This window comes from Dermacentor variabilis, chromosome 2 (genome assembly GCF_050947875.1).
Source record: "Dermacentor variabilis isolate Ectoservices chromosome 2, ASM5094787v1, whole genome shotgun sequence".
In the NCBI taxonomy this organism is placed as follows: domain Eukaryota; kingdom Metazoa; phylum Arthropoda; class Arachnida; order Ixodida; family Ixodidae; genus Dermacentor; species Dermacentor variabilis.
The window spans coordinates 273,386,854-273,408,622 of record NC_134569.1 but is presented as its reverse complement, the minus strand read 5'-3'; the positions used below and the strand labels follow the sequence as shown (position 1 = coordinate 273,408,622).

Sequence of the window (21,769 nt, the reverse complement as noted above, 5' to 3'; positions counted from 1 at the left end):
CTCGCTTCACAGTTGGGGGGAGCTCCTCTCCCCGGCTGCCGCGCTTCGACAAGCGTGGGCACCAACATGCACATACACACACACACGCACATGAAGACACGTGGCATTAGAACAGGCCTGGACGCGCTTGGCGGGGAGGCGTAGCGGCGGCGCCGAACGGGCCAAAATGTCTGCCGCTTTGAACGAAGCCCCGGCGTCCGTTGCATCCGCGCCGGCTTTACCGCGCGTCGTAGGCGAAACGTAACAACCATCACTGTGAAAATGGTGGCGTCAAGAATAGCGGCAGCAGCAAGCAAATTGACCTTCGGACTGCGTTTCGCTTCAACGCCAACTTTGTGATGAAAACACAGCACACGCCATGCTACCAGCCCGCGGCTGACTGCTCCCATCGCAGATCGCTTTGAAGATAGCCCCGCCATGCCAAGCGTAGCTGCTGCCACCCCGCCCTGGTGCCTCGCGCGCACGACGGGAGACGGCGACGGCCAGCGGTCCTCCTTGGCGCTTTCGATGTCGAGCCTCAACTCGCACGCTTCGCACCCACGGCGTGCGGTGCACGATGTCATCGCACTTTGTAAGGAACATCACGGCGACACTGACGGCGAAAATGCGCCCAGAGTGTTCATGTAATTTCTATAGCAATAAAAATGGAGCTCAGCAGGTTATGAAATGTGTAGGGTAGATAACCAGTCAAGTATTGGAGTTAAAGAATGGGCGCCAAGGGAAGAGAAGCACAGTCTAGGACGTCCGAAAAGGTGAGGTGATGAAATGAGGAAATTTCTAGGTGCAAGTGGGAATCAGTTTAGGACTTCAAGACCGCTGAGAGGGGCCCTCGTGTTGCGTTGAACATAAAAAAGGTTGATGATGATGATGAATATATGACCATGAGATATTGTCACCTCTATTAGAGCACACACCCTGTGACCTTGACCAGTGTGAGCCTAATATGATCTTTAGAAAAGAAGACCAGCATGTTTTCATTGTACATCTTTATTTCTGCTGTCACCACAACACGAAATGGTATGGGAAAAGTGTTCACATTGTTCCAGCCACCTTGTTACAATTGCTCGTAACGTAATCGTCAATGCGATAACAGGATTTTGAAATTTGCCAAGTATTCGTAAGAGGCGGACGTTGAAGTGCGTCCGCGCTTTGTTGCGGAATATATGGGCGGTAATAACTACGGGCACGATTTCCTGCAGGAGTCTGCGCTTGCTTCTCTATGCTCCCGAGGTGGTCTGATTTGGACACTTTAGAAGGCACACACACACAAAGGGCGACCAGAGCTGCAGGCCCGTCAGACCGTGGCGGCCCGGTCGTCGGCGCGCGAAGGGTGGCGCCGCCCCGCCTTCCGGCTCTGCAGGTAGGGCACGCCAATGAGCACGACGCCGGCAGCGTACATGGAGACACCGGCCAGGATGAAGCCCGGCGCGTACGAGCCACTCACGTCGTGTACCCAGCCTGTGAGGATACGAGCACTCGCTGCGCTTATGACATTAAAAATAAAACGCTTTCTCGATTCAACATGTACCGACAGGCCGCACTCTGTTAGCCGTATGACGCCTTGCGCGCAGTCACCACTCTAACAGAAATCTTATGATTACATTATAACACGGCACTCTCTCCGATGTCCCTTAGTTGGCGGTAATTTCTCCCAATTTCCTGGCTTCGGGCATCGTCCCCTGGCCCTGGCAGCCAGCCAAGGTCCTGCCTCGGCATAAATCTATTGAAAAGCGCTATCTTTCAAACTGTAGACCTACATGAACATCGCTTGCGTCCAATCCCGGTAACTTATTGGAGCACATCATGCACAAGAATACTTTGAATCGAATGACCTTCTCTCCAACATACAACGTGCGTCTCGTCCTGGTTTCAATACAACACAACTGGTGGAATTTTCATATGACATTACTAGCAATCTTGATATTGGCAGTGATATTGATGCGGCATATGTAGGCTTTTGCAAAGATTTCGACACGGTTATATACAAGCTACTAAGTAAACTAAACGTAACTTTAACTAATCCTCGACTTATCGACTGGATAGCTAGCTTTCTTAACCCTAGCTCTCAATCTGTTTTATGCAATTCTTCTTCGTTCTCAAATGTAAATGTAATAGTAGGTGTTCCGCAGGGCTCTGTTCTGGGACCCTTGTTATTTATAATATTTATAAATTGCTTTCTGCCTATATTAAGACAGAAGTGCGTCTTTAGGGCGATGACAGTGTCCAATACCATGTAATTTCTTCTCCTAGTGATCACACCTTACATTACATGACCAGATTTTGCACCTGGTGTACGGATTGCAATATGTGCATTAACTTTTAAGTCTCTGTAGGGCCATTTACGAACATCCTTTTTCCTTCACAGCAAATCTACGCTTTCAACAGCCCAATCGTTTCCCGGCCACAGGTGTGCAAATACCTTGAAGTTAGGTTCACACACAACATGCAATGGTCGCGGCATATTGATCCCATTACATCTAAAGCACTAAGAAAATGAGGCTACTTAAATTGAACCTTATCTAAATTGTGAGAATAAAGTAAATCACTCATGTATAAAACACTCATTCGCCATCGGTAATGTACCTTTCATGCGTCTGGAACGTACATAAAGTGCACGACCTTAACAGCAATTGAATCGGCACAACAGAGGGCTGTTCGTTTTATTTGTCATCACTACAATCGTGATTTTTCGCACTCGTCCGCAATGAATTAGTTGAATTTATCTCTTGAATGCATTGCATGAAGCCATTATATTTATTTAGTCACTCGTTCTGTCGACTATCCGCTGATGATTATATCGCGCCTGTCAGTGCTTTGCCCCATTGCCATTTGTTAGGCGTGTTAGTGAACTGACTTGGAAAGCAAATTTAGCGACAGCAAACAAGGACAGAAGGGATGCGACACCACAATGCGCATTGTTGTGTCGTCTCTCTTCTGTCCTTGTTCGCTGATGCTAAATATGCTTTCCAAGTGCTTTTCCAACTAGACGTTGACAGAAAAGAGGTGAGACGTGCAGACAGGACACAAAAGTAGAGAAGTGGACAACATGAACACCACTTCTCTACTCTTGTGTCCTGTATGCACAGCTCACCTCTTTTTTGCATAATGAATCCTTACCAACTAGTTCAGCTTTATGTCGTTCTAAACGTTGTCAGAACCTCTACCTAAGACCTTTGCTTGCACGCACTATCATGTTCAAACACAGTTATTTCCCAAGAGTTGTCGAATGCTGAAACTAGTTACCTAATTCTGTTGATGAATTGGCACTGTCCGATTTTGTTGAAGGACTAGTGTAATTACAGTGCTGTCCTTGTTTCCCTTATGTTCAACTACATTTTAGGTCAGTTTCTTGTATTTGCAGCACTCCGCTCCTGCAACAGTCATGCATGGGGCTGCAGTATTTGAAAATAAATTAGTGAATCACAATGAGTGGATAATGGAGAATGAATCCATTGCACTCGTTCATACTGTCTAGCGTACATTGTTTATCGATTGCTGAACTGTTTTCTGGGGACCGCACTCCACCTGCTACGGACCCAATGGTACCGCTCAGCGCTAGACATGCCTGCGTGCATCAGAATTTTCTGGGAAGTTATCATTGATTGCGTCTGTTTCCTATGCTGCCGCCAAACTTTGTGCAATAATATTGTTTGCGCGTAGCGAAACGCGTTCTACTTTCATGAGGCACGGGAGCACCAGCGATTGCGCGGGAAGCTTTGAGGAGTAACATGTGTTGATTCCTAGATCATATTTTGACGTTGACGACAGAGCCCGCTGCTATCATTGTGCTAAGTGTTATGCTAGGCACAGGTTCGCCCAATAAGCAATTGCTTTTCGTGACTTGCATGGTGCCACTAATGTTCTGCACCATGTACGGTGCCACCGAGTCACGTCCTCTTTGTAACAACAATAGCCACAAGCTCTCTGGGTCTGTCTTTTCCCATATGTAGTAGACTTTTGGCAATTTGAACTCGTTTAATGCGACATTTTATTTTATGTGAACGCACAAGAGAGTCTCGGCGAGAAACTATTCATGGCTATGGAAGGAAATCTCGCATAGTCTGAGGGCGAAAGCATGTCACTTCCGATCCCTAGCGGCGCCCTACCATGTGCGCAGCGGTTAATACAAGCTTTAAAACCAAAGAATTTCAGCGGATGGCACTACTGGTTTTCTTGGCCACAACAGTGACGGCAGCTACCGGTCTTGCAGTGATGATGACTTGCGCTGGGCCCTTCGAGATATATGATCCGACGACTTTGTCAGCGCCGACGACAGTTTTGTGGTTTTGGGCTACTTACTTACCATTACATGATAGTAATTTCAATACTGCACTAAGTCGCGGAAAACAAGTTCCACCGCGGTATCCCAGTAGCCATGTTGAGTTGGTGAGCTGGAGGTCACGGGTTCAGTCTCGCCCGTGGCAGCCGTATTCTGCTCTTGTCGGAACGCAACATTGCTCTTGCACCGCGCACTGGCTGCCCATTAAATAAACCCAGGCACTTAAAATTTATCCTGAGCTCCCCACGACGGCGCGCGTAATCAGGTCATGATTTTATTCTGTAATACCCCTGACTTTAAATTCTAATCAACTTCGAGCCATAAAATGATTTCAATACCTTTATTGTAATGCTGTTTGTTAATGTGACTATTTGGATGATTCGCCTAAAGGTTGCCGTGCCTCAAGATTCAAATTAGTGGAAGTATACGGTTATGGTGAAGTGCCTAGCGACGCATTGAAAAGAATGGTGAACCACGTTAAATATATCTGCGCATCGCGCGCACTCTGGTAATAGACGTAAGCGAAGCTTTGTGTGCGGTTGGCATTGACTGACGATAATTAGTGCTGATATTGCCGGCGAATGTGTTATTTCTTCGCCGTTTAGTCCAATACGAGAATGGTAAGCTAATGTCATACGTTACCTTGGGTGCACCAGCCCTGTTTGCGTAGTCCACAGAACACACAAGGATACATGTTTCTTTGAGGCGTTAATGTGCGTCATTGTTCATAATCTCCCAGAGGGTTGAGAATTATCATTGCCGCACATGGCAAACTGCTATGACATATGTCACCGAAGAGCCCACAGAGAAATGGGTTGTATTTTGTGACTCTAAGGCAGCTCATCAGAGTATCAATTCTGCAATACATCACAGAACTTACGAGCAGACAATATCTGACATTAGGGAAGTGCCAGGCCATGCTCTGCAAGGTGGGCATAACATTATCTTTCAATGGATTCCAGCTCACTGTCGCATCGTCAGCAATAACCTTGCTGACAAGGCTGCCTGGTCTGCTCACGAAGACACCTAGACGCATCCAACACCTTTGGCAATGTCGGACGCTGCTAGGGAACTTCGCCTACTTGCATGCAAAACTCACAAGTTCTGTGGAGTTCAAGTGCCTTCAATTTCCGTTTGCATAAACTTGACCCCAAGCTACGGCTACAAATGCCATCTAGCCTTTCCAGCGGCGAAACAACATTGCTGTGCCGTTCGTGGTCGGGAGTAGCGTTCACGAAGGCCTATTCCTATCGTATGGGAATGGCCGAAATCTTGGTGTGCAAGTCTTGGTGCGAGGAAACCATTGACAACCTACTGTGTACCGGCCCTCGCTACGGTGTACAACGCCTCTCTCTGCAGGCAACTATAAACCGACTGGAGTCAAGAGCGTTCTCCGATTCAAAGATACTTGGACCGTGGCGACGCCCGCCGCTGGCACGAAGAGAGATTTATGCACTAATATAAGAGTTGAAGTGGACCAGCTTAAAAGACCGTTTATTGTGTCCATGTGCATCATCCCACAAGCACTCAATGCTTACTCTCTCCCTTTTTTCTCTTTCTGTTTTCCTTTTCCCCACTCCCATTGTAGGGTAGCAAACCGGGTGCTCGTCTGGTTGACCTCCCTGCTTTTCATGTCCTTGCTTTCTCTATCTCTCACATGAAAAATCGCATCATGGCAGCAGCAGCAGTCCGCTCCTCGTCTCACTGTGTAGCGAAGACGCTCCTCTTTCGCGCGACGCTTCTTTTTTGCCTTTGGAGCGATTCTGCTGACGCGTATTTACGTGCTCCTTCGTCTTACGTGGCTAGCACCCTGATGAGACGTCACCTCCTAGCGCTCTCTTGAGGCTATGTACGATTGTAATATTTACACTATCACAGCTAAGCACTCAACCTCCATAGCTATCACAGGCACTTTTGTCGCATAGAAAAGCGAGCGCAGCCCATGTCATACGCGAAGTGTGAGGCGCTGCCGCGTCTGCTTTGGCCAGGTTGCGCGGAGGCGAGCGCCAGCTCGTGGCGCCGCAAGAAACACAGGGCCGCGCGAGATCTAAGAAGCAGTGTCCGGAAGAGGGGAAGAAAAGCTTCGCTTAATTATGCAAGCAGCTGCATCCGGGCACGTGCACCAAACATTACATGATGACGCCTCGCATCATGCGCGGTCGTAGCAAAGCAGAATAATAAAAAAGAAACGAGGAACGCCGTAGAAGAGAGAGATGACAAACGTTTAATGTAAGGATCCGCAAATAACGCGTAGCCCGAGCAGCCTACAGAAGAGAGCACGTCGGAAGGTCAGACGGAGCTGAGAAGGCGCCTCGGATTGGCTCGGACATCAACGTTCGGGAGGTCAACAGCTGTCGGAGCGACCTAGTTGAGCGCGAACGCATACTCATAACGACACGTCTTCCGCCAACCAGCTGACGAAGTGCGAGGGTGCCGTGTCCGCGCCTGCAGTTTAGTGAGCGACGCGGCCGCCAGCATGTTGGGACAGCTGCCAAACAATGAGAAACCGGCGTCCATGTATTTGCACTTTTTATGTTTCAATATGTGCATTGTTCCAATATGTTTCAATGTGTGCTGTGATTGTTGCCATTACTTCGTTACTGCCCTCGGAGGCGTCTCTGATTGTCACAATTGAGCCTGCTTCGCCAACGACATCATAACAATGGTGGGTATACATACATGGTTGAGGATTGGACCAGATCATATTGCATTGTAAAACTGGTACAGCGCAGCATAGATAGGAAGAAACAAGCCGAGCCGGCTAGATAAGGAAACAGAGCGCACTTCCAACTGATTTATTGGCAAGTTGCAGGAAATATATAGCTACTACAAAGCATCAGGACATGTCACAATATTTGACAAAAAGTCACACCTGTCTGCACTATCATGAGTCACAGAACGTACGCTTCTGTCATGCAAGGCTAAACTGATCAAGAAATCTTACTTCCTGTGGAGATAGACTCAAAGATGGCGCGCTAACGCACGTGCTGCCAGCCCTTGCTATGAGATCAGATTCAATGATCTCCCGCGTAAGCTGTGATCGGTTCTTTTTTAGTACTTCGCACTGATAAAAATTCAGAGTACATCCACAGTCGCGACAGTGAATTCTTAAGTGTCCCTGTATAGCCAGGCGCATATTGTAATCATGTTCCTTTAGCCTTTCATTAGGGCAGCGACCAGTTTGGCCTATATGTTTCTTGCCGCATAATAGTAGAATTGAATAAACAGCTCCAACAACACAAGACTGAAATCGCTTCTTGTGCATGGTCCAACAAAGGGTAGGGCGCGGATGGAACGCATTTACGACAGTATAGAGCCGGCGTAGCCAAACCGGCGCTAGTGCATGGTTAAAATGCTTTGTTGATCAGCTTAACCTTGCACGACAGAATTGCGTGTTCTGTGACTCATGATGGTGTAGCCTTCTATGGGTGTGGCTATTTATGAAATGTTGTGACATGTCCTGATGATTTATTGTAGCTATCTATACCGTGCAACTAGCCAATAAACCAGTTGGAAGTCAGCGCTATGTTCGTTTATCTGGCCGTCTCGGCTTGTTCCTTCCTTTGTATGTTGTGCTGTACCAGTTTTAAAAGGGTACATAGGTATATATATATATATAAATATATATATATATATATATATATACATATATATATATATATATATATATATATATATATATATATATATATATATATATATATGTGTGTGTGTGTGTGTGTGTGTGTGTGTGTGTGTGTGTGTGTGTGTGTGTGTGTGTGTGTGTGTGTGTGTGTGTGTGTGTGTGTGTGTGTGTGTGTGTGTATTGCCACCGGCAGAGTCGTGGAGATGGTGGCAGGTCTTGCTGTGAAAATAAGGGGTGAAAAATGAAGGTTGTACAGGTCTACGCCCCTACATCCAGTCATGATGATCAGGAAATCGAAAGCTTCTATGAAGACGTGGAATCCGCGATGGGTAGAGTGAAAACAAAATACACTATACTTATGGGCGACTTCACTGCCAAGCTAGGCAAGAAGCAGGCTGGAGACAAGGCAGTGCGGGAATATGGCATAGGCACAAGGACTAGCAGGGAAGAGTTATTAGTAGTGTTTGCGGAACAGAATATTATGCGGATAATGAATACCTTCTTCCGCAAGCGGGATAGCCGAAAGTGGACATGGAGGATCCCGAATGGCGAGACTAGAAATGAAATAGACTTCATACTCTGCGCTAACCCTGGCATCATACAAGATGTGGACGTGCTCAGCGAATTGCGCTGCAGTGACCATAGGATGGTCAGAACTCGAATTCGTCTAGACCTGAGGAGGGAACGGAAGGAACGGGTACATAAGAAGCCGATCAATGAGTTAGCGGTAAGAGAGAAAATAGAGGAATTACAAATCAAGCTACAGAACAGGTATTCGGCTTTAACTCAGGAAGATGACCTTAGTGTTGAAGCAATAAACGACAATCTTGTGGGCATCATTAGGGAGTGTGCAATGGAAGTCGGTGGTAACTCCGTTAGGCAGGATACCAGCAAACTATCGCAGGAGACGAAAGATCTGATCAAGAAACGCCAATGTATGAAAGCATCTAACCCTACAGCTAGAATAGAACTTGCAGAACTTTCGAAGTTAATCAACAAGCGTAAGACAGCCGACATAAAGAAGTATAATATGGATAGAATTGAACATGCTCTCAGGAACGGAGGAAGCATAAAAGCAGTGAAGAAGAAACTAGGAATATGCAAGAATCAGATGTATGCGTTAAGAGACAAAGCCGGCAATATCATTACTAATATGGATGAGATAGTTCAAGTGGCTGAGGAGTTCTATAGAGATTTATACAGTACCTGTGGCACCCACGACGGCAATGGAGGAGAGAATAGTCTAGAGGAATTCGAAATACCAAAGGTAGCGCCGAAAGAAGTAAAGAAAACCTTGACAGCTATGCAACGGCGGAAGGCAGCTGGGGAGGGTCAGGTAACAGCAGATTTGTTGAAGGATGGTGGGCGTATTGTTCTAGAGAAACTGGCCACCCTGTATACGCAATGCCTCATCACCACGAGCGTACCGGAATCTTGGTAGAACGCTAACATAATCCTAATCCATAAGAAAGGGGACGCCAATGACTTCAAAAATTATAGACCGATCAGCTTACTGTCAGTTGCCTACAGGCTATTTACTAAGGTAATCGCAGATAGAATCAGGAACACTTTAGACATCTGTCAAGCAAAGGACCAGGCAGGATTCCGTAAAGGCTACCCAACAATAGACCGTATTCACACTATCAATCAGGTGATAGAGAAATGTGCGGAATATAGCCAACCCTTATATACAGTTTTCATTCATTACAAGAAAGCGTTTGATTCTGTCGAAACCTCAGCAGTCATGGAGGCATTACGGAATCAGGGTGTAAACGAGCCATATGTAAAATTACTGAAAGATATCTATAGCGCCTCCATAGCCACCGTAGTCCTCCATAAAGAAAGCAACAAAATCGCAGTAAAGCAAGGCGTCACGCAGGGAGATACGATTTCTTCAATGCTATTCACAGCGTGTTTACAGGAGGTATTCAGAGATCTGGATTGGGAAGAATTGGGGATAAAAGTTAATGGAGAATACCGTAGTAACTTGCGATTCGCTGATGATATTGCCTTGCTTAGTAGCTCAGGGGACCAAATTGAATGCATGCTCACTGGCCTGGAGAGGCAAAGCCGAAGAGTGTGTCTAAAAATTAATCTGCTGAAAACTAAAGTAATGTTTAACTGTCTCGGAGGAGAACAGCAATCTACAATAGGTAGCGAGGCACTGGAAGTGGTAAGGGAATACATCTACTTAGGGCAGGTAGTGACGGCGAATCCGCATCATGAGACGGAAATAATCAGAAGAATAAGAATGGGCTCGGGCGCGTTTGGCAGGCATTGTTAGATCAACAGCAGGTTGCCATTATCCCTCAAGAGAAAAGTACATAATAGCTGTGTCTTACCAGAGTACTCAGCTACGGGGCGGAAACCTGGAGGATTGAGAAAAGGGTTCTACTTAAATTGAGGACGACGCAACGAGCTATGGAAAGAAGAATGATGGGTGTAACGTTAAGAGATAAGAAAAGAGCAGATTGGGGGAGGGAACAAACGTGAGTTACCGACATCTTAGTTGACATCAAGAAAAAGAAATGGGGGGGGGGCATAGGTAGGACATGTAATGAGGAGGGAAGATAACCGATGGTCATTAAGGGTTAGGACTGGATTCCAAGGGAAGGGAAGCGTAGCAGGGGGCGGCAGAAAGTTAGGTGGGTGGATTAAATTATGAAGTTTGCAGGAACGACATGGCCACTATTAGTAAATGACCGGTGTTGTTGGAGAAGTGTGGGAGAGGTCTTTGTCCTGCAGTGGGCGTAACCAGGCTGCTGCTGCTGCTGCTGATGATGATGATAATGATGATGACGACTTCCTATGATATCCTCACTTCATTGTTGTCTTCGTCAGCCAGGGCAAGATATAAATACATGGTATTGCGAACAAACAAGGTTGTCACAAGCAAAGTTTATCGGGTAGCTTGTTGAGGCCCTGTCGTTCTGACGAAGTGTCATAGACATTTTCAATATCCATAAGGCTGGAAATGTTTAAACGCATGGCTGGAAACCAGTGCGAACAGGCATTGTAGTAAATACGACAGTAGCGCCATAGCTAGAAGAATTTTTCCTGAAGGCACAGCAATTTCTCTGAATTTTGTTAAGCAGATTTAGCCAGCACGTTCTTCAGAAGGTGTGCCCCATTTGGTGGTCGAAGAATGCAGTCTTGAGGGTGCTTCTGTTTCGTTGTGTCATATAATTATTTATTTACTTAATATACACATTTTCAAGGCCGTAAGGCACTACAGAAAGGAGTGATACATAACAAAGCAATGTAATAGGCAGACAACGTTAAGGGAAAGCGTGGTGGACTGTTGTTTTACTGAATCTGTGATCTGAATGATGAAAGCCGGAAGGTGGTTCCAGTCGACACTTGTGTGGGGTCAAGAAGAATCATGATACTTGTTCGTTCGGCAGGATGGGGCGGCAACTTTATATCTGCGGTCAGAACGGGATGAAACGTAGAAAGGGGGGGGTGATAAACTGATTCTTGAGCATGTGGTTTGATTGATAAACCTTGTGGAATAGGCAAAGACGAGCACATTTGCGGCGTAATGAAATATCTGGCAGATTGAGGGTTTTTGTCATAAATGTAAGACTGGAATGGCCGGAATAGTTAGATAGAAGAAAGCGAGCTGCTCGATTTTAAATTGCTTCAAGGTTTACGGTTAGTGATGCTTGAGTGTTATCCCCATGGCAGATGCGTATTCTAGTTTTGAGCAAACTAGGGTTTTGTTGAGTGTTAATTTTACCTAAGTAGGAACGATAGAAAAGTTACGACTAAGATATCGTAACATACGGTTAGCATTAGTAGTAATGTAGTTAGTATGCATATTCCATAACAGATAATTAGTTATGTGAAGGCCAAAATCTTTGAGAGCGTTAACGGGCGCTAATGAAGTCTCATTAAGTACATATCGGTAATGATTGTTATTGCTGGTCGTACGTGATGGGCGCATGAACTTACACTTGCTAGCGTTCAGTTTCATGTGCCATTTCTTAGACCAGAGCGATACATTATGAAAATCTCCTTGCAGTTTATCTGAATTATCAGCAACATAGAAGTGAGGCGTGCAGACAGGACACAAGAGTAGAGAAGTGGACAACACGAACGCCGACTATCAACTGAAGGGAACACTGAGGCGAAAAAAGAAAGAAGACACAAACCTCATCTGCGCATGTTCAGGAATAGTAACGCCACGTGTCAATCGGGTACACGTGCCGGTATACGTGAGAGATAAATGTTAAGGCACTTAATCTCTTCCTTATGTAAAGTAATCGAAGGCTGACTCACGCACGCACTTCCACCATCATAGATATGCCATGCCTCTACCATAAGATGCGTATCTTCATTCTTATGCCTGTACAATATCGCGCATTCATCTAACTCTCGCGTGCAGTTACAATCTCGGCAATGTAGCGAAAGATTAGAAGGCGATCCACTGGTTAACGACCTTTTATGTTCCATTAGCCTCTGATTGACACACCGTCCCGTTTGCCCAATGTAGAACTGGCCACAGCTAAGTGGAATTTTATGGACCACACCCATACGACAGTTAGTAAAACTGTTGTTCTTATTGTGCTTCAATGGACAAATATCTGTTCGTTGTTTGCATTTTACCCGCTCCTTTTTATTCTGTGCGGCAGCTCATATCTTACCTAGCTTATTGGGAGCAGTGAAAGCAACATTAACATCATATCTACTAGCAACTTTTTTAAGCCTGTGCGACACTCAATGAATGTACGGAATAGCCGCTACTCTTTTTTGCTATTACTGCTTTCTCTAATCACGTACATCCCTCTGGAAACCGACTTATTTAGGCGTTCAGCCATAGTGGCCACCGCTACACTAGGATAACCTGCTTCGAATAGGCGCCGGAACTGCGCATTGAAACTTGCGCTCATTTTGTGCATGCAGTATCTGTTGAGGGAAGACTTAAGGCACGACATGGCAATTCCGTTTTTTTGCTAATTTAGAATGCTTGGATTGAAAGTTTAGCAACGGCTTCGGAGATCTTGGGACTACTGCCAACAAACATGATTTTGTTCGAAGATTAAGGAAATGTCAAGAAACTGAATTACGCTTCGCTGAGGAAATTCCTTGGTAAACTTTAGTCCTCCCCCGTAAAGTATAAATTGCTCACTTACTGAGGTAGCAGCGGAATCGAATTCTTCCCTATTGCAGAAAATCAGGTAATCATCAACGTAACGAAATATCTTGATAACGCTATCACCTAAGGCTTTCTCTAAGCAGTTGTCAACCTCACTCAGGTAAATGTTGCTAAGAATAGGGGCAACCTTTGAGCCAATACAAATGCCTGATTCCTGCAGAAAAACGTCTTCTCTCCACCCAATCCGCGTCGACTTCAAGTGCATTGAAAGAATTTCTAGAAAAGCTTCCGTGGAAACACCGCATCTGTCAAGAAAAGCCGACTCTGGCACTTGTTCTTTAATGCACTCATTTACGGAATTTAGCAACCCGTCATGCGGCAAGGAATAATACAGCTCTTCGATGTCCATACAAAAAGCTGTACAATCACCAGGATTTTCCTCTCTGAAATACTGAACTAGTTCCTGAGAATTACGTAGGTAAAAGGGGTCTGAAAAAACTTGTGAAGCTAAGCAGTTCTGTAGGTAAGTAGCGACACAATCCTGCCACGTTCCTTTCTCTGATACTATAGCACGGAAAGGAATTTCTTGTTTATGGGTCTTGGCCGAGAAAAGCAGTTCTAAGGTGAGGGATTTAGCTTTCTGGACATTACAGACAAGCCTATCAAGACTATGCCTTGACAAGAGGTCAACCGCACGTTCCTTAACTACCGAAGGCTTGAGTTTTACTGGCTGCAAATTCTTTTCTATGGCTGAAATCGCTTTTTCTGAATATATGTCATCTGGCATAAATACGAAATGACCTTCCTTGTCAGGTATTACTGGTCTAAGTTTATGCTCCACAAGGTAATCAACTAACGGTCGGACAGGGTCAGGCGTCTTAAAATGAGAATTTGATTGTTTAATGCTAGCAATGCAATCCGAAATACAGCGTGAGCGTTCTTCTTCCGGGACGAACCTGGTTATGCAGCGCGGTAAGCTTAAAACGTCAACGGGTTCTATGTTACGCTTAAAACAGTGCTTAGGACCTAAAGCAAGGGTTCTTCTATGGTTATCACTTACGATGGCGTCTCCAAGAACCAGTACGTTCTTTGACGGTGAATTATTAGAACGGTGTTTCCTCTTCCTTTGTTAAAAAGCTCCGGAAGTTTCAGCCTCCATAGGAAGTCCGCATGTTGCACGGCTAACTTATTCCAATCGGCGTAGGGGCGGTTCCAATGGCGACCGTCTCCCAGGGCCGCGCAACGGACCCTTAGACGCTCCTGGTAGAACCTAGCTTGGCGCCATGATTCAGCAGAAAGAATGCTGAATGCCCAGTTGATGCCCAGCATGCCCGGTTGATGGTTGAAGAAAGCCGCACATCATTTGAACTTCCAATGGGACGACACGATTACAAGTAAACCACGTGGTTTAGTCGTAATCTTGTCGTCCCATTGGAAGTTCAAATGATGTGCGGCTTTCTTCAACCATCAACTGGGCATGCAAGGAGGATTGGAGCTATTCTTTCTGCTGAACTATGGCGCCAACTTAGGTTCTACCAGGAGTGTCTGAGGGTCCGTTGCGCGGCCCTGGGAGACGGTCGCCATTGGAACCGCCCCTACGCCGATTGGAATAAGTTAGCCGTGCAACATGCGGACTTCCTACGGAGGATGAAACTTCCGGAGCTTCAACAAAGTAAGAGGAAACACCTTTCTTACAATTCACCTTCAAATAACGTACTGGTTCTTGGAGAGCCCATCGTAAGTGATAACCATAGAAGAACCCTTGCTTTAGGTCCTAAGCACTGTTTTAAGCCTAACATAAAACCCGTTGACGTTTTAAGCATACCGCGCTGCATAACCAGGTTCGTGCCGGAAGAAGAACGCTAACCCTGTATTTCGGATTGCAATGCTAGCATTAAACAATCAAATTCTCATTTTAAGACGCCCGGCCCTGTCCGACCGTTAGTTGATTACCTTTGGAGCATAAACTTAGACCAGTAATATCTGACAAGGAAGGACATTTTGTAATTATGCCAGATGACATGTTTTCAGAAAAAGCGATTTCAGCCATAGAAAAGAATCTGCAGCCAGTAAAACTCGAGCCTTCGAAAGCCAAGCAACGTGCGCTTGACCTCTTCTCACGGTATAATCTTGATAGGCTTGTCTGTAATGTCAAGAAAGCTAAATCCCTCACCTTAGAACTGCTTTTCTCGGCCAAGACCCATAAACAAGAAATTCCTTTCCGTGCTATAGTATCAGAGAAAGGGACGTGGCAGGTTTGTGTCGCTAGTTACCTACAGAACTGCCTAGCTTCACTAGTTTTTTCAGACCCATTTTACCTACGTAATCCTCAGGCACTAGTTCAGTATTTGAGAGAGGAAAATCCTGGTGATTGTACAGCTTTTAGTATGGATATCAAAGACCTGTATTATTCCTTGCCGCATTAGGGGTTGCTAAATTCCGTAAATGAGTGCATTAAGGAACAAGTGCAAGAGTCGGCTTTTATTGACAGATGCGGTGTTTCCACGAGAGCTTTTCTGGAAATTCTTTCAATGCACTTGAAGTCGACGCTGATTGGGTGGAGAGATGGCGTTTTTCTGCAGAATTCAGGCATTTTTATTGGCTGAAGGGTTGCCCCTATTCTTAGCAACATTTACCTGAGTAAGGTGGACAGCTGCTTAGAGAAAGCCTTAGGTGATAGCGTTATCAAGATATTTCGTTACGTTGATTATTACCTCATTTTCTGCAATAGGGAATAATTCGATTCCGCTGCTACCTCAGTAAGTGAGCAATTTAAACTTGATGGGGGAGGATTAAATTTTACCAAGGAATATCCTCAGCGACGCGTAATTCAGTTTCTTGACATTTCCTTGATCTTCGAACAAAATCATGTTTGTTGGCAGTACTCCCCAAGATCTTCGAAGCCTTTGCTAAACTTTCAATCCAAGCATTCTTAATTAGTAAAAAACGGAATTCCCATATCGTGCCTTAAGTCTTTCCTCACCATATCCTGCATGCACAAACTTAGCGCCAGTTCCAATGCGCAGGTCCGGCGCCTATTAGAAGCAGCTTATCCTAGTGTAGCGGTGGCCACTGTGGCTGAGCGCCTAAAGAAGTCGGTTTCGAGAGGGACGGACGCGATTACAGAAAGCAGTAATAGCAAAAAAAGAGTAGCGGCTATTCCGTACATTCATTGAGTGTCGCACAGGCTTAAAAAAGTTGCTAGTAGATATGACGTTAATGTTGTTTTCACTGCTCCCAATAAGCTAGGTAAGATATGAGCTGCCGTACAGAATAAAAAGGAGCGGGTAAAAGGCAAACAACGAACAATTTTACTGACTGTCGTATGGGTGTGGTCTATAATATTCCTCTTAGCTGTGGGCAGTTCTACCTAGGGCAAACGGGACGGTGTATCAATCAGAGGCTAATGGAACATAAAAGGTCGTTAACCGGTGGATCGCCCTCTAATCTTTCGCTACATTGCCGAGATTGCAACTGCACGCTAGAGTTAGATGAATGCGCGATATTGTACAGGCATAAGAATGAAGATATGCGTCCTATGGTAGAGGCATGGCATATCTATAATGGTGGAAGTGCGTGCGTGAGTCAGCCTTCGATTACTTTACATAAGGAAGAGATTAAGTGCCTTAACAGTTATCTCTCACGTAGACCGGCACGTGTACCCGACTGACGCGTGGTGTTACCATTCCTGAGCATGCGCAGATGAAGTTTCTGTCTTCTTTCTTTTTTCGCCTCAGTGCTCCCTTCAGATGATAGTCGGCGTTCGTGTTGTCCACTTCTCTACTCTTGTGTCCTGTCTGCACGCCTCTCTTCTATTTTGCATAATGAATCCTTACCAACTAGCTCAGCTTTCTGTCGTTCTGAATCATCAGGGTTAGTAATCTTCCGGTATATTACGCAATCATCTGCGAACAGATTAATTGATGAGGACGTTACACAGTTTGGGAGATCATTAATATAACTCAAGAAGAGTAAGGGCCCCAAGACCGAGCCTTGTGGCACTCTCGGTGTAACTGTTGATAAAGCAGATGAATGGTTATTGGTAGTGACATATTGAATTCGATTAGAAAGAAACTCCTTAATTCAAGACAAATCGTTTGGGTCAATATAAAGCTGATTAAGTTTAAGGATAAATAGGTTAGGACATACGGCGTCGAAAGCTTTCGCAATATCTAAAAACATACAGTCCTGATCGAATCCTTCATCTAAGCCAGCAAACAAAGCACTAGTGAAACAAAAAAGTTGAGTATCGCATGAAAAAGTTTTTCTAAAACCGTGCTGAGATGGATGGAAGATCGAGCTGCTTTCCAGGAATTTGATGAGGTGAGAATATATTACGTGTTTAAGAGTTTGCATGGAATGCAAGTTATTGAGATTGGTCGGTAGGTCTCGGGAAATACTGCGTTTCATGATTTATGAACTGAAACCACCCTTGCCATTTCCAGTCTGTAGAAAGCGATGAGCATTCTACTGACTGAGTATACAGTTTAGATAACAGATGAAAATAATGCCGCACAATTTAACATTTTTGAAATAAGATCAGGACGTGCAGAAGATGATATTTTTTGAATATCAATCAAACGGATAATACCTACTCAATCATATAATATGGGATCCATAACACGAAACAAGGAATAAGGTATATTCGGTAAATCGGCAAAGTTATCATCAGAAAAAAATTCGGTAAACACTTCATTTAACGCAGTGCAACGCTGGTTTTCTTCAACATCACGGCCATCAACATGAACTAAATGAATGGACGAATGAATACGTAGCCAATCATCCAGTATTACACTAATATATCGATTAGATGAGTAGACTTCTTTATTTCCTTGTTTTGGTACGACCTTATAGCGGCAATGGTGAAATAACCAGAATTTTAACGCTACCAATAATCTGTTATTGCACTAATATAATGATTAGATGTGTTAACTTCTTTATTTTCTTGTTTCCTTACGTACTTGTAGCGGTGACGGCGACACAACCAGGCGGCTTTTAACGGTACCAATCATCTATTGTTACACTAATATAACAATTACATATGTCAACTTCATTATTTTTTGTTTTGCTACGACACTATAGTGGTGAAGGCTACATAACCTGGTTTTCAAACGCTACTAATCATCTGTTATTACACTAATATAACGACTAGATGTGTTAACTTCTTTATTTTCTTGTTTTGTTACGACCTTGCAGCAGCAACGGTGACGTAACCAGGTTTTTTAACTGCAACCAATCATCTATTATTATACTAATATTACGATTAGATGCGTTAACTTCTTTATTTTCTTGTTTTGTTACAATCTTGTAGCGGCGACGGAGATATAACGAGGATTTTTAATGCCTGCAATCATCTATTAGTACACTCTTATAACGATCACATGTGAAAACTAGTGCAGCAGCTGCACTTGTGTGGTCTCGAAAACTTCCAGGGTTCTACTAGGACACATAAATACCCAAGAAAGTGGATGGGAAAACGGCGCCGCTGCAGCTGAAGTGGTAGAGCATCGCGCGCTAAATGCGAAGGTTGTGGCTTCGGTTCCCACTTGCGTCAAGTTGTTTTTTAATCCACTTTAATTTCCATTAATTTATCGTTCCTATATTTCATCTACTAAGCACAAGTAATTTCCCCCATGTTGTCCTTGGTGTCAGTGTTTGTTGGCTTCTTATGATATGACTAATAAAAATCGGGTCCCTCGGTTAAACCACCTTTCTTCTCGTTTTTTTTTTCCTTCAAGGAAGTGTTACAAGCTTGGCATTTTCAATGTTATATACATGTTATATTTTGTTTTAACAGAACGCAAAAATACGACTGTTACCCAAGGATCTCGCGGGATTTTGTGTCTACTGCGCTCACAATGAGTGGTGCAGGTGGTGCCCATCCCCTCAGCAAACACGTCTACAAACATGTTGTAACTGTTAGAACAGTTCAAACAGCACACATATGACTAATACGTTGCGCGTACGTTATTCGCAAATTCGTAAGCCCTAAATAATGTAGGGGTAAAACATTTCTTGTTTGATTTCAGGCACTTTGACATTATAAAAACACAGAGTAATGATCAGTAATACAAACGTCTAAACTTGCGACTATTTGCAAACAGGAGTGTTATACATCCTGCGGTCTGTAATTGTACCAGTGTATTCTGTTACACGCTTCCGTTTCTGCACAATCAATGAATAGTGATAACTAGTAAAGCAAAAGACGGGGGGGGGGGGGGCTACTCATAAGAAGAAGAATCAACACCACTTGCATCACTATTAGCATCACCCATTACTATCACCCGCGCATTAAAACTCAGAGAACACACAAACTGGGATACATAGCGCAAGAATTACACAAGGACGAAGCAGGAACACGGGACGAGCGCTAACTTTCAACAATTGATGTATTGCAGCTGGTGAGCATATGTATGCTCACTGGGACGCCACTGCAACAGACACACTGAAGGGAAGAAGGAAGAGCACTCATGTGACTACTATGCCCAAAAATTCAAGCTCTTTCTTCGATAAAAGAATATACGGCGTGCTAACACAATCATCACCTGCTCTAGCTATCTCAGCTGCTTCGACAGTTTCCCTCGTTATCTTATTCCTCGGGCGATATACAATAAGAGTTTGTTTTAAGACAGGGAAACATGGTGCCTTCGCGTCACATTTTTAAGAACACGTTAAAGACAGAGGCAAGGTCGTCATAGAAGCTGTGATGAGATGGAGATGGGCGTATAACACCCCAATAAATAAGGTTCTGTGACAGCGGCAACTGCCTTTTATCGACCTCAATCCATAATGAATCGCAATGCGTTGTCTTAAATACATCATATCGTCGCCAGTACGCAAGGCCATCGTCTGTGTACAGAGCAGCAGCACCGTGGGTGATGCCAGACTGGCTGTAGGTTGCACGACATATCACTTTAATCTTGTAAGCAGATTTATCATAAAATTCCACGTAATTTACGGAAAATCATGCATCTCACTTGCTAATAAAGCATACTTAATGAAAAAAGAGAGCGCTACGAAGACAAGGACGAAAGAACAACGAGTACGACAAACAAGGCGTTTGTCGTACTCGTTGTTCTTTCGTCCTTGTCTTCGTAGCGCTCTCTTTTTTCATTAAGTATGCTCAACCAACTCGCCCACATCAAGCTTCTGCTAATAAAGCAGCACTTCTTGCTAAGCAGGATAATAAAATTATGGATTTGGTCCGGGTTCTTCCGTAAACTGCGCACGTTGAACTATGCGCCCAGCAGCACGATTTTTGAAACTGTCTTGTGATTAAAATCGTCTACTGACACATTCACCGTGATGTGATCCGTGATTAACTATGTAGCTAATACTACTGAGATCAGCCTCACAAGTACCAACCACAACAAGGCTATCAGTTGCTTTCCGTGCCTTGATTTAACCTTCATCTGCCCAAACACCAAAAGTGCAGCGGTGGCCTACAGTGAAAACCCATAACTCTTGGGTTTTGGCTCACATCCAGTTCCTTTACATCCAGACATCCAACCCATCCAACATAAAGTTCCTTCACTTTTTTTTCCTTTCAGTGCCTCTGCCAACAAATTCTTGTTTTTCCTTGTGAAGTGCTCGTTTATGGAGATTGCATGTTTTCTGACGGAAGAAAATCCCAGAGAATCCATGGAAAGCCTGACTTACTTTCGCTCGTTCATAAAATTAATTTCGGGCTTTTCTGGAAAGAAAGTGAACGATTATGTTTGTTCATTGTTATTGTGCGCAAGGGACACACGATGGAAAGGATCGATGACAAGAGAATCAACTGCGCTAACTAACTAGCTTTCCTAGTTTCTGTACTCGTAATTTACAGTTCTCATTTTGTGTCACAGGTGTACCCTTGCCCCTTGAATACTGCTCCAAGGACGTCACACGGTTTAACAGCTCTTTGTTTTGTCCTCTCAGACTCTCGTTATTTTTGCGAAAGCTAGCGCTTTCGTTCATTACTTCGTCGCATTTGCTGTAAATATGTTGGTACATGAATATTGCGTGTTTCTCGTGGCCCATGCACGCGGGCGCCCCGACAAAGACGACGAACGCTCTCTGGCTCTCGAGCTGTCGGCTTAATTGGCTAGCGCTGCATTATACTTTGTAAATACACTTTGTATATAGTCTCCCATTCTTATTCCTTCGTTCGCGTCACTTTTTGTAGAAGGGTGCCGTTCCCCGTCCTCGTCACGGAGCTCCGCAGCGGGCGCACCTTCCTGCTTTCCGCAATGATTCCCGGTGACGACGCCTCGTCTGCTTCTGCTACTGCGACCCCACCAACCACGTACGTTACGGTTACCAGCGACCGCGATCCTGGCATATTTCTCGGCTAAAATAATGTCCACGTTGAGGAGTGACACACCATGTATGAGCGTGTTGGCCAAAACAACCGCTGGGATCCTACCATTATGCTAGCGAATGTCCTATTCTACTTGGATGGAACTCCTCGTGTCTGGTTTCGGACACACGAGGACGAGATCTCTAGCTGGCATGCTTTGAAGGAGATCACCGACCTCTTTGGAAATCCCACCGGTCGGTAGCTGGCTGCTGGAAAAGAGCTTGCTACGCGAGTTCAGTCTTCTACTGAATCGTATGTCTCGTACATACAAGACGTGCTCGCTCTTTGCTGGAAAGTCGACGACAAAGTGGCCGAGTTTGACAAAGTCGGCCCCGTACTTAAGCGAATCGCGGACGACGCATTCAATTTGTTGGTCTTCAACAATGTCAATGCCATTGTCAATGAATGCCGCCGCTGTAAGGTCGA

The 21,769-nt window shown here is 44.7% G+C and overlaps 1 protein-coding gene across 1 annotated transcript in view; it reads right to left on the bottom strand.

Annotated features, from left to right (window-relative positions):
- Window positions 1-1,027: 1,027 nt before the first annotated feature.
- The window catches only part of LOC142571273 (monocarboxylate transporter 13-like), a 682,600-nt gene continuing 661,858 nt past the window's right edge, over window positions 1,028-21,769 (bottom strand). The window contains exon 12 of the mRNA XM_075679507.1: window positions 1,028-1,458. Coding sequence (XP_075535622.1) covers window positions 1,295-1,458 — 164 coding nt within the window. The 3' untranslated portion in view covers window positions 1,028-1,294. The remainder of the gene's footprint in view (window positions 1,459-21,769) is intronic.